This window comes from Panthera uncia, chromosome F1 (assembly GCF_023721935.1).
Source record: "Panthera uncia isolate 11264 chromosome F1, Puncia_PCG_1.0, whole genome shotgun sequence".
NCBI lineage: Eukaryota > Metazoa > Chordata > Mammalia > Carnivora > Felidae > Panthera > Panthera uncia.
Window position 1 is genome coordinate 32,352,314 of NC_064813.1, and position 16,082 is coordinate 32,368,395.

At 41.1% G+C, this 16,082-nt stretch overlaps 1 protein-coding gene across 2 annotated transcripts in view; it reads right to left on the minus strand.

Moving 5' to 3' along the window:
• The window catches only part of HSD11B1 (hydroxysteroid 11-beta dehydrogenase 1), a 56,747-nt gene that overhangs the window by 2,539 nt on the left and 38,126 nt on the right, over window positions 1-16,082 (minus strand). For both annotated transcript variants that reach the window (XM_049634227.1, XM_049634226.1), the window contains exon 6: window positions 367-510. In XM_049634227.1, coding sequence (XP_049490184.1) covers window positions 367-510 — 144 coding nt within the window. The remainder of the gene's footprint in view (window positions 1-366; window positions 511-16,082) is intronic.

A 16,082-nucleotide genomic window follows, 5' to 3' on the forward strand; every position in this document is an offset into this window, starting at 1 on the left:
AGATTCATGATGTTGATATGTCTTATTACTAGTAATATTATTAAGAATAACAAACTTGTATTCAATAAGCCTCAAATGGGAAAGTAATGGCCGTTGAGTGTCCCTGAGGAAAAAAAGTGTTCAGAATAGGGTCAGGTGATGAGTCTGTTGTCACTTGGCACACTTGGTGGTCAGAATGGAAAGAAGAGTCAAAGAATAGTCAGAGGCTCCACTAGTGACAGAAGTGCTTCATTGCATGGAGAACCACTGCTGTCACTGGTTTTTTGTGCATTACACAGGAGTCAAGGAGTTCAGCACCTTTTTTACCCACAATGGAAATGGCAGGCAATCATCTGCAAGCTGTTTAATCTACTCTCTTCAACTTACCTGTGTTTATGAGGCCGAGGATACAGAGAGTGATCGATACATTAATCTTGGCCACTGAATGTTCCATCCTGATGGAGGAGAAAAACCCATCCAGGGCAAACTTGCTTGCAGAATAGGGCGCAATAAGTGGACTAGCCATTTTCCCTAAATAATAAGGAAATGGGTTAAGAAGGTGACCCATTTTAGCTTCTTCTGAGATGATCTTTGTTGCATCTGTAGTGGGATTTGTAACCCCTGTGGAGTCCTTTTACCCTTTGAGGCATAGTTTCTCTCTACTCCCTATAGAGATTATCATGCTGTGTTGAATTTCTGAAAGAAAAAAAAAGATCTTTAAGGTTTCAAAGAAACTCCCCTTGAAGAGTCTGGGGGGGGGGGGATGGGATGGGCTGCAGGAAAGCCTCCACTGAGGAGAGATTGGTTAGATTTTAATAAGGATGGTAAATAAGTGGGACTACAAAACAGCCAGGTAATCCCACAGCTGCTACCTCTGACTCAAGAGAGCTGAGATCCAAGGGTTTAGCAAGAACTCTCTGCCAATACAACAACCAATCATTGATTTACTTTCTATACGAGGGAAATGAAAAACCCTGTCTTTCCTTTTCTTCTTAAAACTATTATTCTTACTTTCATCATCCTGGTTAATTCTCAGTCCAGTTGTTGGGAGGACATGTGGACATATGCCTCATAGGGTGATCTGTTCATTATACTCTGTCCAAGAGAGGGATTAGAAGTGGCCTGAGACCTTAGATTCTTTGCTGAACAAAGAGTTATAACAGCTACTTTGATATTCCTGTCTGCTAATTCTACAATAGGAATAATTTAAGGGTTGATCTCCACTGACTGCCTTTCCTCCTGAGTATCAGTCATATTTTCTATTCTTGTATGTGGAGTAATTTTGCAATGTATTCTTGACATTGTGAACGATATGTTGTAGAATCTCTGGATTCTGTCATATTCCTCAAAAGAGTATTGAGTTTTGGTTTTGGTTTTTTTTAGGTGGGCATTTAACTTGCCTGAAATCTAGTGTCTCTTGCAGTAGATTCCAGCTAAAATCTCTGTTGAATTATTTCATCTTAATTGGGCTTCTTGGTAACTGCACTGCCCATGAGTAATTCAGGGGACAAACAGATTTTGAAAGAGTTTACATACAGAATGTGGCACTCTTCCACTGTGGCTCTTTCCTTTCCAGGATGTCCCCCTCCACTTTCTGGCTGCTACAGAAATCCTAAACTCTTCTTTCTAGTTCTTCAAGGTAGTAAGATGGCAGATGTCTATTCCAGATACAACATTGATTGTGGCCTGCCTTTAGGCATAAGCTATAATATTGGGAAACTCATGTAGTGTCAATTCCTCCTTTCAAGTGTCAACAACTCTCCAGTTTCTGTCAGCTTTCGTTTTTTCTCTCCAGTGCTTTCAGTGGTTGTTTTCTATATTTTGTCCAAAGTTTGATCTGGGGCAGGCCGATATATTAGGTACCTCTCTGCCATTACTGGAATTGGAACCTCTATAAGTTCTCAAATGAAGTTGCTTGCCAAATAAATGAATAAAGAATGGTTCATTCAATAAAGATGCTGGGTAGGTTGGTTAACTCATTGGAAAAAATTGTTAGCTCCTTGTTCTATATCATATATCAAAAAAATTCTAGTTGGAAAATTATGGCAGATGTTGTCTACCCAATATCCATTCCCTCCCTTAATAATCAAGTTTGATTTTTTCAGGACAGCAGTGTGTTCAGGTAAAAATATTTACTTCCTCAAGATTCCCTTGCTCTTTTGTGTGTCCATGTGACCTAGTTCTGGCCAATAAGAAATCTAACAGATGGGGTCTCCAGGAAAGATATTGATTTCCTGACAAAATCTGTGGATTCCGGTAGCATGCAGTTTTTACATTTTGCCCTTCTTCTTTCATTCTAAATGTACTTCAGATGTGATGCCTAGAAATGCAGTGGTTGTTTGTGAACTTGAGGAAAAGCTACATATTAAGGATTATAGAACAGAAACATGGAATGAGATTGGATTCTTGAAGATCTAATGAGTCCACCAAACCAACCCTGAAGATATGACCTGAGAAAAAGGAACCCCTATTTAGTGTTAAGTGATTGTAAGTGGAGTTTTTGTTAAATGTGTAGCAGAATGCATCTTCTGACTGATAAAAAATAATTTAATCAGGAAAGAATAATATAGGTGAGCATTTATCAGATCCTTGGTTATGAAAGATCATTCTAACAGAAAAGTAAAAAAAAAATATGTAAAGGTAAAGAATATTTAATAATATAAAATGTAAAAGTTCTGTATGTGAAAGCAATAACTAATAATATAACTATAAAGGTTAAGAGTAAATGATAAACTAGAAAACAATTTAGAACATAGTAAACAGACAAAAGCTTAATATCTTCAATACAAATATCTTCAATTCTTATTTTTTAAGGTGCAATTTTATTTATTTATTTTTTTATGTATTTATTTATTTAAAGTGAGCACGGAAGGTGGAGGGGGGGGGAGGAAGGGAGAGAGAGAGAGAGAGAGAGGGAGAGAGAGAGAGAGAGAGAGAGAGACTATCTTAAGCAGGCTCCATGCCCCAGTGCAGAGCCCAATGTGGGACTTGATCTCATGACCTGATGACCAGATCTCATGACTTGATCATGACCTGAGCTGAAATCAAGAGTCAGAGGCTTAACTGACTGAGCCATCCAGGCATCCCAAACTTCAATTCGTAGTGTATTAACTCTTAAAAAAACACAAACAAATATTTTTAGGGAACCACTCCAACTCTATTCTCAATCATGAGTTTTGGCTTGGAATGACTGTACAGCCAAGTTCCAGGAATGGGTGTGTGGCACAAGATGTCCATCCAGAGTATTTGATACCACTATGTTGTTGACTAGTCTAGGACTAGATCAAAGACTCCATCAGGGCTGCAGGACACATTGCTGGTTGTGTAACCAGAATTTATTTAGTTCCCCCTTCTTCCTCCGTAACAGAACCCCAGTTGAGTTCATGTTTCCACCTGTTCTAGAGACTACTGGCATTCTCTCTGTATCTTTTGCTCTTCTTCTTTAGTAGTGTAATCTGTGATGTGTATCTGGGCAAATAGTTATCTGGGATAAAGTCCACATTTCTCAGCTTTTTTCAGCCAGATGTTGCCAGATGACTAAGTGTTGTCCAGTGGGTTGTAAACAGAAATGTATCATGTGATTTCTGGGATATGTCCTTAAAGACAGAAATCAGTCTCTTCCTTCCATTCCTTCTTCCTTCTTGGTGCCTGAAGGTGGGTATGATGGCTGTGGCTCCAGAACTATCTAGAACCATGAAGTGGAAGCCACATGTTGAGAACAGCAGAGCATTGAGAGAAGAGGGAAACTGGGTGACCATGGAGCCTCCATCCTAGCCCTACCTCCAGATTAATGCCTACCTCCAGACTTGATTTACCTTTTAACTTATTTAATCTACTGCTATTTTAAGTTTTCTGAATTAGAGAGCTGAACCTAATCCTTACTGATAGTACTTCTTACTTTTATGATGCCCATGTTCCAAAACAAAGTTGATACTGTTTCTAACTCTAGGGGTGGGCTTATATAATTTGATTTAATCCAATCTCCTGGCCCATAATTGATACAGAAATGGGCATTTGGCCAATTTTGGCCAATGTGACTTGAGGAGAATTTTGTTGGAGGGTCTGAGAAAATCCTTTCTTATTCTGGGAGAGTTTCTTAAAGTAGCATTTTGTTTCTCTTCTACTGGACATTTTTGTGCTTGGATATGGGGACTAGAATTGCTACAGCTATCTTACTATCAGCCTAGGGATGAAGTCACACATGGAAGGAAGCAGAGCCAAGAGAATCATGGGGACATTGAACTTGAGCCAAGTCAACTGTGAAGCCCATCCTAAATCTGGACTTCCAGTTATGTCAAAAATGTTTCCTATTATTTAAGCTAAAAATAGACCCAAATTATTTCTATGAGTAGCATAGTGGTTGAAAGTATGAGTTTGACAGTCAGATGACCTGGGTGTGAATCCCAAGTATGCCATTTCTTAGCTGTCATATGTGGATAATAATACTGCTAAGCTGAAATAATCCATGTAATATGCCTAGCACAAACTCTGGCACATAGAAAGCATTTAGTAAATGCTATTGTTATTAGTATTCATGTTTCAAATTAGTGAGAAAAGTAGGAGCTACTCAGAAGACTATGTTAGGACAAGTAGCTAGCTACTTGGTGAAAAGAAAAGTGCCCTTGGAATAAAAGAATTTAAATTATATTAGAGAGTATACATGGAAAGTAAAATAAAAAAATATGGGTCAATGTATGATCTCAAGGTAAAAGCTACTGTTTTTTGTTTGTTTGTTTTGTTTGTTTGTTTGTTTTTTTAGAAGGGGATGGGGCAGAGGGAGAGAGACAGAAAATCTTAAGCAGGCTCTACATCCAGTGCAGAGCCTAATTCAGGGCTTGATCCCATGACCCTGAGTTCATGACCTGAGCTGAAATCAAGAGTCAGCCACTCAACTGACTGAGCCACCCAGGTGCCCCAAGAGCTACTTTTTAAAGCATGAAATCAAAGGCATACATTATGAAGGAATATATAAATAGGTTCGAATATATACAATTTAAAAGGCTTCAGTATTCTAGAAATGCTCACCATTGCCTTCCTAGACACATCACCTTCAAAAAGATTTTGCCTTCCCAGGGGCACCTGTGTGGTTCAGTAGGTTAAGCATCAGACTCTTGATTTTGGCTCAGGTCATGATCTCATGGTTCATGAGTTTGAGCCCCGCATTGGGCTCTGTACTGACAGTGAGGAGCCTGCTTGGGATTCCCTGTCTCCCTCTCTCTCTGCTCCTCCCCTGCTCTCTCTCTCTCTCTCTCTCTCTCTCTTTCACACACACACACACACACACACACACACACACACAAATAAATAAACATTTACATATTTAAAAAAAGGAAACAACATTCCTAAATTTATAAAAAAAAAAAAAAAAAGATTTTGCTTTCCCAGCCATGGGAGGTCAGGCAAGTAATAGTTAATGTACACAATCACTTGAACATACATTGTAGTCTCTCTCTCAAGAAATTGAAATAAGTGGTGCAAGGATTTTAATTAGCTGCTGTTGGATTTTGAACTAAAAAGTCGTGTAAGTTTGGGACTGGGGTAGCCATCTCTAGCCATTGAAAAGAATAAACAAACAGACGAGCAGACAAACAAAATAAACACAAAAGTTGGAGTTAAATAGGAGCTAATATTTATGTAGCTCTTATGTGCTAGTCTCAAGGTTAAATAATTGCCTAAAGCTGCATGGTTAATGAGTCGGAGAACCAGGATCCAAATCAGGATTCGAATTTGACTCTAGTAGCCAACAATTTCAAGCAGTAGTTGACATTTCCTCAACAGAAGCACTGTTCTTTTTCTTTTTTTTTTAAATTTTAATCCCAGCCTAGTTAACATACAGTTATAGTAGTTTCAAGTGTATAGTACAGTGATTCAACAATCCTATATATCACTCAGGAAGAAGCCACTGTTCTTTATCTGAATATTTTTGGGGAGTCACGTGTAGAAATCAGCCATCCTGAGTTGGTGAAGATTCTCTGCTTGACCATTAAGACCCCAAATAGGCAAAATTTATGAATAGCAAAATTATTTTCACTTCTAAGCTGACAGATGAGGCTACCCATAAGTAGAGAGGGCTAGTCACTACCTGTCCCTTTGTGTTAGTTTCCCAGCCCTGCCATAACAACAAATTACCACAAACTTGGTGGCTTGAGGCAACAAAATTTATTCTCTCACAGTTCTGGAGACTAGAAGTCCAAAACCAAGGTATCAGCAGGAACACATTCCCTCTAAAAGCTCAAGTGGAGAATCCTTCCTTGTCTGCTTTTAACGTAATGTCATGTAAGCTTTTAATGTCTGCTCCCAATCTTTGGCATTCCTTGGCTTACAGAGGCATCATTCCATTCTCTGCCTCTATCTTCACATGGCCTTCTCCAATTTTGTGTGTGTTGTACTCTTCTTATTAGGATACTTGCCACTGGATTTAGGCCCACCCATATAACCTGGGATGATCTCATCTTGAGATCCTTACCTTTATTATGTCTGTAAAGACCTTTTTTCCAAATAAGGTCATATTCACAGGTTCCAGGTTGACATATCAGCCCACTATACCCTTCTTGATATTAAAAAAGATATTGACTGTGGCATTTTATGTATCTTTCCAGGTAGCAACAGGGATGAAGAAGCAAGAGACCATGTGAACCCCCAGTCTGAATTCCTGTAGCAGTAATTTTTGTCTTACTAAGGGAACTTAAGTATATCCCATTTTCTGTCTTTAATTATGTCTTAGACTGTGCCCAAAGTACAAAAAGGGTTCTGAATTGTTTTGCAGGAGAAATGGAGAGATTTTGTTGTTGGTGGTGGTACTTTGTTTGTTTGTTTGTTCCAGGGAGGAGGGTGAGAGAAGAGAGAAAGGGAAAGGGGAAGAAAGGAGAGAGGGAGAGAAGCAGCCAGACATGGCAGAAAACTTCCTGAAAAATTCACCAGATAGATGCATGGCTTCAAAAGACATTTTTAGGAGCTCCTGGATGGCTCAGTCGGTTAAGTGAATGACTTTGGCTCAGGTCATGATCTCATGGTTTGTGAGTTCAAGTCCTATGTTGGGCTCTGTGCTGTCAGCACAGAGCCTGCTTCAGATCCTCTGTCCCCCTCTCTCTCTGCCCCTCCCCTGCTCATGCACGCTTTCTCTCTCTCTAAAAAAAGTTAAATAAGTATTTAAAAAAATAAAAATTAAATTAAAAAAATATTTTTAAATGGTGAAGAAAAATACTGAATTATTAGACAAGGATCAAGATTGGACAAAGACTGTTGAAAAATTGTTAACCTTTATTATGAAAGCTATGCATTAGGTACAGGGTAACATAACTACCAATGGGAACTGTCAGTTTCTCAGCTGAAGACTGCATCATTATAACCATATTTTATCTCTCAAATTTTGTGAGTTGCCATTGATGTGCAAACCTTTAAACCAGTAGTTCTCAAATTCAAATATGGAGAGATGAGGCACCTGGCTGTCTCAGTTGGTAGAGCATTCAACTCTTGATCTTGGGGTTGTAAGCTTGATCCCCACATGGGGTGTAGAGATTACTTAAACATAGTAAAATCTTTAAAAAAAAAAAAAAAACCCAAGTCTGCAGAGAACCTGCAGATTTGAGTCCACTCCCTCCCCAGAGTCTTCTAGTCTATATGCTGGGGTAGAGGGCTATGCTGAAGGGTTCAGTAGGAAAGAGGGTCTTTATCAATAAACCATACTTATGGTGGGAGGAGGAGATTCATGATGACATTAAGCTCCTTAAACCTGATCTAGGAATTCCCAGAAGAAATGGGGAGGGGAGGTCTTTGGAAGGGGCTAAAGTCTTATGACAATAGTTGGGTGAGCTGTCATTAAATTATGAGTCATTGTGTCTCTTTAAAGCCCAAGCTAGTATGGCTTGGTCCCAAATCTAAACTCGATATTCAGGTGAAAAAAGATATTAGACTAACCAGGAAACTTCAAACTTTACCTCTAGGAGGTAGGTTGTGAACTCTGCTCTGATGAAAGAAGGTACAGAAGGGCCAGGAAGGTGAGGGAATAACTTGTACAAGGACTAGAGGTGGGGATGAGTTAGTTATAATGAGAAGCTAGTAGAACAAGAAAAATAATAACACTTTATTACATTTTCTCCTCTTTAGAAATATAGGCTTTAAGCACTTGTCCAAAACCAATAGGGCCTGATGTGTTATGGAATTCAGATTTTTTTTAAGTTTATTCATTTTGAGATAAAATAAAGAGAGAATCCCAGACAGGCTCCACACTATCAGTGCAGAGCCTAATTCAGGGCTCAAATCCATGAACTGTGAGATCATGACCTGAGCCAAAGTTGGGCACTCAACCAACTGAGCCACCCAGGCGCCCTGGAAATTCAGAATTATTTTTGGATTTTAGGAGGTGGTATGGGGCTTATACTGTATATTACATAACACTTCCAGTAGGGTCTGGGGAGGCATGCTGCAAGCAAACACATTATAATTTCTTCAGTAAAATATTTGAAAGTTCACACTGAGATAAAGGCTTTAAGTAGCTTCCCTTCAGTTCAAGTTAAATTAAGTACAGAGAATTAATTATGGGGGGAAATCCTTAGTATTCAGAGCTTTCCTCACCCATAGCTTATTGGGTTTTGGAATTGCAGATAAAGGATTTTGTGAACCAGTCTAGGCTCACTAAAGGAAAGTTGAAACTAGTCAAAGAGTAGAAAAAAGAGAATAGAAGTGAGGAAAATCTCCTAGGTTCTCACTATTCCAAAACAACCTTGGTGCATTTGTTAAAGTCTGTTTTCTATTCACACAGCTGTTCTTAAACATTTTCCCATATAGCACTCCTTTGCTTGTGTGAGGAAACCTCTGCATTCTGTCCTATGTAAAATATATTTTGAAGTTTCAGAAAGCTGAAAAGGGCAGTGCCTCTCTAAAAACCCAGATTTTTATTTTTTAGAAAGGTTCTGTGAGGCTCTGGACAAGATGGAATAAATCACATGTAACAGGATGTTAAAAATTGACTTCTCCTGCTCTAGTTTTAACTGAGGTTCAAAGGCCTAGAACATAGTAACTGGCCAATGCTTCCATCTTCTGAGGGGAGGTTCCAGATTGCCTGTGTCCTTACCCAGCTTGTGGTAACACAGATAAGCAAGAGAACGAAAAATCCAGAACAACAACGTGGTTGCAACATGTATACTAACCATCCTGAGGGAAAGAAGGGCTGAAGGCGAAGAGGACAGAGGGAATGGAGTAGGGAGAGGAAACGAGCAATGTCTCAGCCATCTTCCAAGAAGGAAGGTGGGCCTTCCCCTCATGTCCATCCTCGTGAGAGGAACTCTAAGGGTGCCTCATGGAGACCTTGTCCCTGGGAGTTTGAGGGGGCACCAAGGACTGGGGAGCCACCCCAGAGGCTCTGGTTATTATGGGCAAGGCCACCATGGAGCTGGTGCAGATTGTCATACACAAGGGAACTCCCTGTAGGAAGCCTGACGTCCAGCCCACACTCTCCTCACCACCCTATGGGCTTTGTCCTGGGGCCTGTCCCTTCTTCCCCAGAGTCATTTCCAATCCTGTCCCAAAGGACAGCCCCAAATGGTGCATGTATCCTCCTGTATTCCCACTGTGTTCCCAGGGCCTGAGGGAAATAAATCACATAGGCAACTTCTGCTCAGATCACAAGGAGAGTTAACAGTGTTCCAGCAGGGGCTTCCAAAGGACCAACAAAAACATCCAATGCAAGAGTCAGATTTGGTCATCCCCCCAGGTCAGAAAGCATGAACTTTGAACATTTGCTGTGGCCAAAGTTTAGTGGTATATTCGCCAGGTGCCAGCCAAGTAAGACCTTACCTATCCTGAACCTCCCTTCATCCCCATGTGCCCTATTTTCTTTTAAACAAGAGGGGCCAGAGGGGGCCTGGTAAGCAGGGAGGAGATAGGGAATGGGAGGAAGAGCTGATCCCATTTCTCTTTCCTACCCGGGAGCTTGATGAGGGGAGAGAAGCTTCAGTTAAATTACTTGTGGCCAGACATTTTAACTACCGAAGTGAGACTTTTTTTGAGACTGGAAGCAGCCAGAGGATCTTTTATTACCCTAGAGTGTGTCTGTCCACCCACGATCACATGCAGGTTCAGGGATGAGCTAACCCACAGAATGGGTCTGAGGGAAAGAATAAAGTTGTTTTCTGATTGCAGCCTACGAGATTCACTTGTTCAACTAGCAGTTAAAAAATATGCCAGAGTATGAGCTTAATTGAATCAAATGAGCAAGTAAATAAATGTACTAATTTGCATGAAGCGGTCATGAAAGTTAGGGTGGAGAAGGCTGGGTGCTTCTGCTCAAGGTTAGGTTTTGTTTACGTGGGGAGAATGGAGCCATCCCAGCAGAATAGATACATGTCGTCTCGATTTCTCTCCTGGGAAGTTTTAGACCACAAGGAAACAGAGCTCTGGTGATCATATTTTCTGAAGCAAAATATGGGACATGGAGTCTGACAAGTAAGAGTGCAGACTTGGTGATGAATGGGACATACTGTTTGCAATTAGCTCTGTCCCAGAAACGCTGGGACTTAGCCACTGTAGAAACAGCAAGAGCCAGAGGGCTGGCAGCTAAGCTGTGCGCTGGAGCTTGTTAGCTGAGAAGAAGAGGTCAAAAGCAGGCCTCAGTGCTTTTGTTCATCCACTCCACACCCTCCATCCCCAACTGCCCTGCTGAGATTTTGAAATTACAGTATTTCCATTTCAAAGGCAGATTTTAAACTGCCTGAACTGAGAGCTCAGAAGAAAGTGTGCAGGATTGAAAAGCTTCATTTCTGCCTGCCTTCAGACTTTCAGAGTGACCCCGGGCAAATGTGCCACATCTTCTACTGAGCGAGCCCCAACTTGGGGTTCACCACGCCCTGATGGCTTTGAGGCAGGGAACTCATCCTGGACCCTGCCCCTTCTATCCAGCCTTTCCTAAAAATATTTCCTTAGCTGGGCCCCTCAGGGTCTAACCTCTTTTATTGCTTGGGTTGAATCAGGGTCTCAAGATAAACCCATCTTCCTCCTCCAGGCTTTGGAGAACCTGAGGTATCATTGTTAGCATTAAGACAGCCCACAATCCATCCAGTGGTAATTGAAGCAATGGGAATGGGTGGGAATGCCCAGGAAGAGTATGTTGAGCAAAAGAGAAGAGGGCTCAGGATGGAAAGAATCTTAAGGAAACCAACAGTAAGACTTTGAGGGGGATGAGGAGAACTAAGGTGAGGCACGCAGGGCAGCCAGAGGACATGACACCCAGTGGGGGGTGTTTTGGCTGAACACAAAAGAAGAATGTATAGTGTTGAAACAGTGCAAAATGCTGCAGAGATAAGTAAGATAAAATCTGTTACTAGGTTTTGCAAGATGATTTTGGCAAGAACTTTCCTGCGCAGGCCATGAAATGTGGCTCCTGCTGTCATGAGCATCAGCACGTCTTCCAAGACGAGAACAAAAGAGATTTTAAGAGCCCCCAGAGTTGAAGGGTGGCCCCAGCTAGTTCCACCAGCATGACCTAATCACCCATATCCAGCCTACATAGTTGTGTTTGGAAAAGGGAGAATTGTCACTGTCTTATATGCTCATCCACTGAGGGTCAAGGAGACAGTTGCATTCTGTTCACTGTAAGCCCCACAAAAGGAGCTTTAAGATTATTTAGCCACCTTTGCAAGTGTCCAGTGGAGTTTGGGAACTAGTTGAGTGCATTGTGGGATCAAATATATCAATAAGCAGCAGGTTTCTCAGACACCAAATGTGGAGCCTGTAGAGGGGGAGTTGGCCTGGAGTCATCTGCCCAGGGATGGTGGGGTGGCCTGGGCCAAGGGGGATGGGCTGATCAAAACCTAGAAGCTGAGGAAGAAGCTGAGAGGAGTGAGCTGGAGGAAGTACTAGCATGTTTCCTGCAGGGGATCTCCAAGGAACCCACGAGAAAGCCCCACAAAATCCATCCTCATATGTCATCCAAGTCACTAGACCCCTAGGATGGGGATTTTTTTTTCTTTTTTGAAATAATGCCAAACTTATAGAAGAGTTGCAAGAATAGTACAAATGACCTCCCCCACTCTTTCTGAACCATTTGAGAGTAATTGCTGTAATTGAGGTAATTGCCAATCTAATGTCCCACCACCCCTGAATGTTAGTGTGCATTTCCTACATATAGGGACATTCTCAGACATAACCACAATGCAACTATCAAAATGTGGAAAGTCATTTATTGGTTTCCTAGACCTGCCGTAACAAATTACTACAAGCTAGCTGACTTCAGGCAACAAAATTTTATTCTTTTATAGTTCTGCAGACTAGAAGTCTGAAATGAAGGTGTTGGTAGGGCTGTACTCTTTCTAAAGGCTCTAGGGGAGGGAGGGAGAATCCTCCCTTGCTTCTAGCTTCCAGTGGCTTTCAGTATCCCTCTTGGCTATATCACTCCAAACTCTGCCTCTATCTTCACCCCACTATCTCCTTCTATGTCTTCTCTTCTGTGTCTTACAAGGACACTTGCCATTGGATTTAGAGCCCACCCAGGTCATCCAGGGTGATCTCATCTCAAGATCCTTAACTTAATTACAGTTGCAATGACCCTTTTTCCAAGTAACATCACATATACAGGTTTGGGAAGTTAGGACATAGACCTATCTTTTTGAGGATCACCATTCAACCTACTCCAATATTTTATAGGATGGTACTTAAAAAAACAACAACTATCTTAGCCATTGTTAAGTGTGCAGTTCAGTGGTATTAAGTACATTCCTCTTGTTGTGCAATCATTACCACCATCCATTTCCAGAGCTCTTTTCATCTTGCAACACTGAAACTCTATGTCCATTAACAGTAACTCCTCATTCCCTTCTCCCAGCCCCTGGCAACCACCATCCACTTTCTGTCTCTATGATTTTGACTACTCTAAGTATCTTATGTAAGTGCAATTCTATAGTATTTGCCTTTTTGTGACTGGTTTATTTCACCTAACATACTGTCCTCAGGTTTCAACCATGTTGTAGCATATATCAGAATTACTTTTCTTTTTAAGGCTGAATTGTATGTATATACCACATTTTGCTTATTCACACATCTGTTGATGGGCACTTGGGTTGCTTCCATGATTTAGCTATTTTGAATAATGCTTCTATGAACATGAGAGTACAAATATCTTTTTGAGGTGTGCTTTCAATTCTTTTGAGTATGTACCAAGGAGTAGACTTTCTGGATCATATGGTAATTCCATTTTTATTTATTTTTTTGAAGAACCTCGATACTAGTTTCCATAGTGGCTGTGCCATTTTACATTCCCACCAACAGGTTTCCAATTTCTCTACATCCTCACCAGATCTTGTTACCTTCTGTTTTTTGGTTTTGGTTTTGGTTTGGTTTTTGACAATGGCTATCCCAACATTTGTTAGGTGATATCTCATTGTGGTTTGGATCTACATTTCTCTGATAATTAGTGATGTTGAACATCTTTTCATATACCTGTTGGTCATTTGTACGCCTTCTCTGGAGAAATGTCTATTTAAGTCCTTTGCTCCTTTTCGAATCAGGCTGTTCTTCTATTGTTGAGTAGGGTGGTACTTAAAGACTATGTAGATATTGTGTTTTCTATTAAACTTTTACCCACTAGTTTTGGCATCCATTGATGATTTCTGGCCAAATTATTACTATTCTTTTCAACTATTACTAATTATTTCTAATTTCATCACTCCTTCCATATTTATCATTTAGCTTTCCACTCTATGGAAATGCCTTGTCCACTCCCCATTTCTTCATGTGTTTGTTTATATCATCATGGATTTTTATTGTATCTTATGGGTTATTACCCATTTTTATCATTATTTATTCAAATGTCCCAATGGTCCCAGGTTTGGCTAGTGGGAGCCTTTTAAAAGTTTCTATGTCCTAGAACATGTGCCTATTATTCTTTGGGCAGTTAAAAAATTTCTCTTTAATGTTTATTTATTTTTGAGAGACAGAGACAGAGAGAGAGAGAGAGCACGAGCAGAGGAGGGGCAGAGAGAGAGGGAGAGAGAATCCAAAGCAGACTCCAGGCTCTGAGCTGTCAGCACAGAGCCCAATGTGGGACTTGAACCCCTGAACTGAGAGATCATGACCTGAGTTGAAGTCGGACGTTTAACTGACTGAGCCACACAGGCGCCCCTCTTTGAGCAGTTTTAAAATCACTGGCACAGGTTGGCTCATCTTATACTATTTCTGCCATTGCCCTGGAATCAACCATTTCTCCATGAATACTTGGTTCTTTTTAGTGGAGAATGATATTTAAAAAACAAGATCTGGGACACTTGGGTGGCTCAGTTGGTTGAGCAAACAACTTTGGTTCAGGTCATGATCTCATGGCTTGTGAGTTCGAGCCCCACATCGTGCTCTGTGCTGGCATGTGGAGCCTGCTTGAGATTCTCTCTGTCCTTCTCTCTCTGCCCCTCCCCAGCTCATGGTTTTTTCTCTCTCTCTCAAAATAAAGAAATAAACTTTAAAACAAGTAAAAATAAAAACCAAGATCTGGACGCTAAGTGTGCTCCCAGATCCTCTCACTAGATAGAGCTAGGGAACATATGCATGCATATATAGACATACACATGTATATTTCCATATCTATTCATGCATATTAGGAATGATTGGTTCCTAGACACCCTAGGCCCAATCTAATATCACAGGGTTCATTCCAATTTTTTCCTTTTCATGTTTGTAACTCCGGCAGCAAGAACCTGGCTTCCATTATCCTCGGCATGCGTTAGTTATTTGATGAATGCCCCTCGGATGTGATTATTCTTCACTTTTTTCTGAGTCCTCTGTGTGGATGTCCTCCTCATCCCGCCTGGGCTCTGGTACTTCCTACCAGGGCACACGGGTGACCTCTTCCCTCCATATTGGCCTGCCCCTGGGCAGCACCTTTGCAGATGCCCTCATTGCCTCTCTTAGTTCTGATGCTTCAAGCCAGGTGCCACACGGACACCCTCCTTGGCCCACTTGAGCTCTGAAACTTGACACCAAGCTACCATCCCTGCCTCTTGTATGGACGCCCTCCTCATCTCATTTCAGTGTTGATATCCTGAGCCAGGCTGCCAGTGCTGCTTTCTGTCTTGTCCTAGCCTGCCCAAGTTTGACAACCTGTGCTGACAGAAGCAGTCTTTAAGGAAGATTATCCAAAGGTTATGCAAATGACTCGAACATGTCTACCATTCTCTACCCTGCTTCTACTCCAACTCTGTCCTTCCTGTGGCCTTACTAATTAGACCTGAGTCAATGATTGTGCCTCTAGACTGGTCAAGTCATGAATAACTTGGGGGATTCACTTATAAAATTCAGCAGAGCCAATTAGATACCTCTTCTGTGAGAGGATTTGGAGTTGGGAGATTGAGAGACCAAGGGAGCTGGCAATGGGGCAGAAGTTAAAAGCATATTGAGAGATGTTAGGCTGACAAAAGGACAGTGGCAGCCAGGTTGAACTAGGTGCCAAAGGAAGCAAAAGCTAATGCAGAGAGAAGGAGAGCAAATGTGCTGAGCAAAGCAGGTATGGCAGAACCATGCTATCTCTGGGAGATCCTGACCTGGCCTTATTTCCTGCCACTGTCTCAGCTGCAATTCCCACAGGACCAGCTGTCTTCCCAGGGATGGGCTGAGACCAATGTACGTCCAATGTGGGCCAGTCATTTGGCACCCCTTCAAAATAATATTCTTTAAATATTGTTTAACTAGACAGTACAGGGAAAGACTAATTTTCTAATGCTAGAAATAAAGGATTTATTATAGGCACTTATTAAATGGGAGTTCCTGAACCAGACAACTTCATGGGAAAATAGGAAGTAATTTAAAACCCATATAGTAAAACGGACTATGCAATAATTGGATCCTGACTTTAAGTCGGCTGTGATGGCTGACTTCAGGCACATGTCAGCTGGCTATTTTCAGTGTGGTGGCTTTGCTTGCAGATTGAAAGACAAATTGAAAAAAATTCTACAGTAAATGTTTTTGTACATCCATCTGTGACTGGATTGATGATTATATCTTGATAGAGTCTCAACATTATGTTTGCTAAGTGAAATGATGGGAACACTTTTGAGGCTATGGACACATATTGCCAAATTGCTTAAGAGAACATGAAAAATAAAGGACTAGACTTTTAATAATCA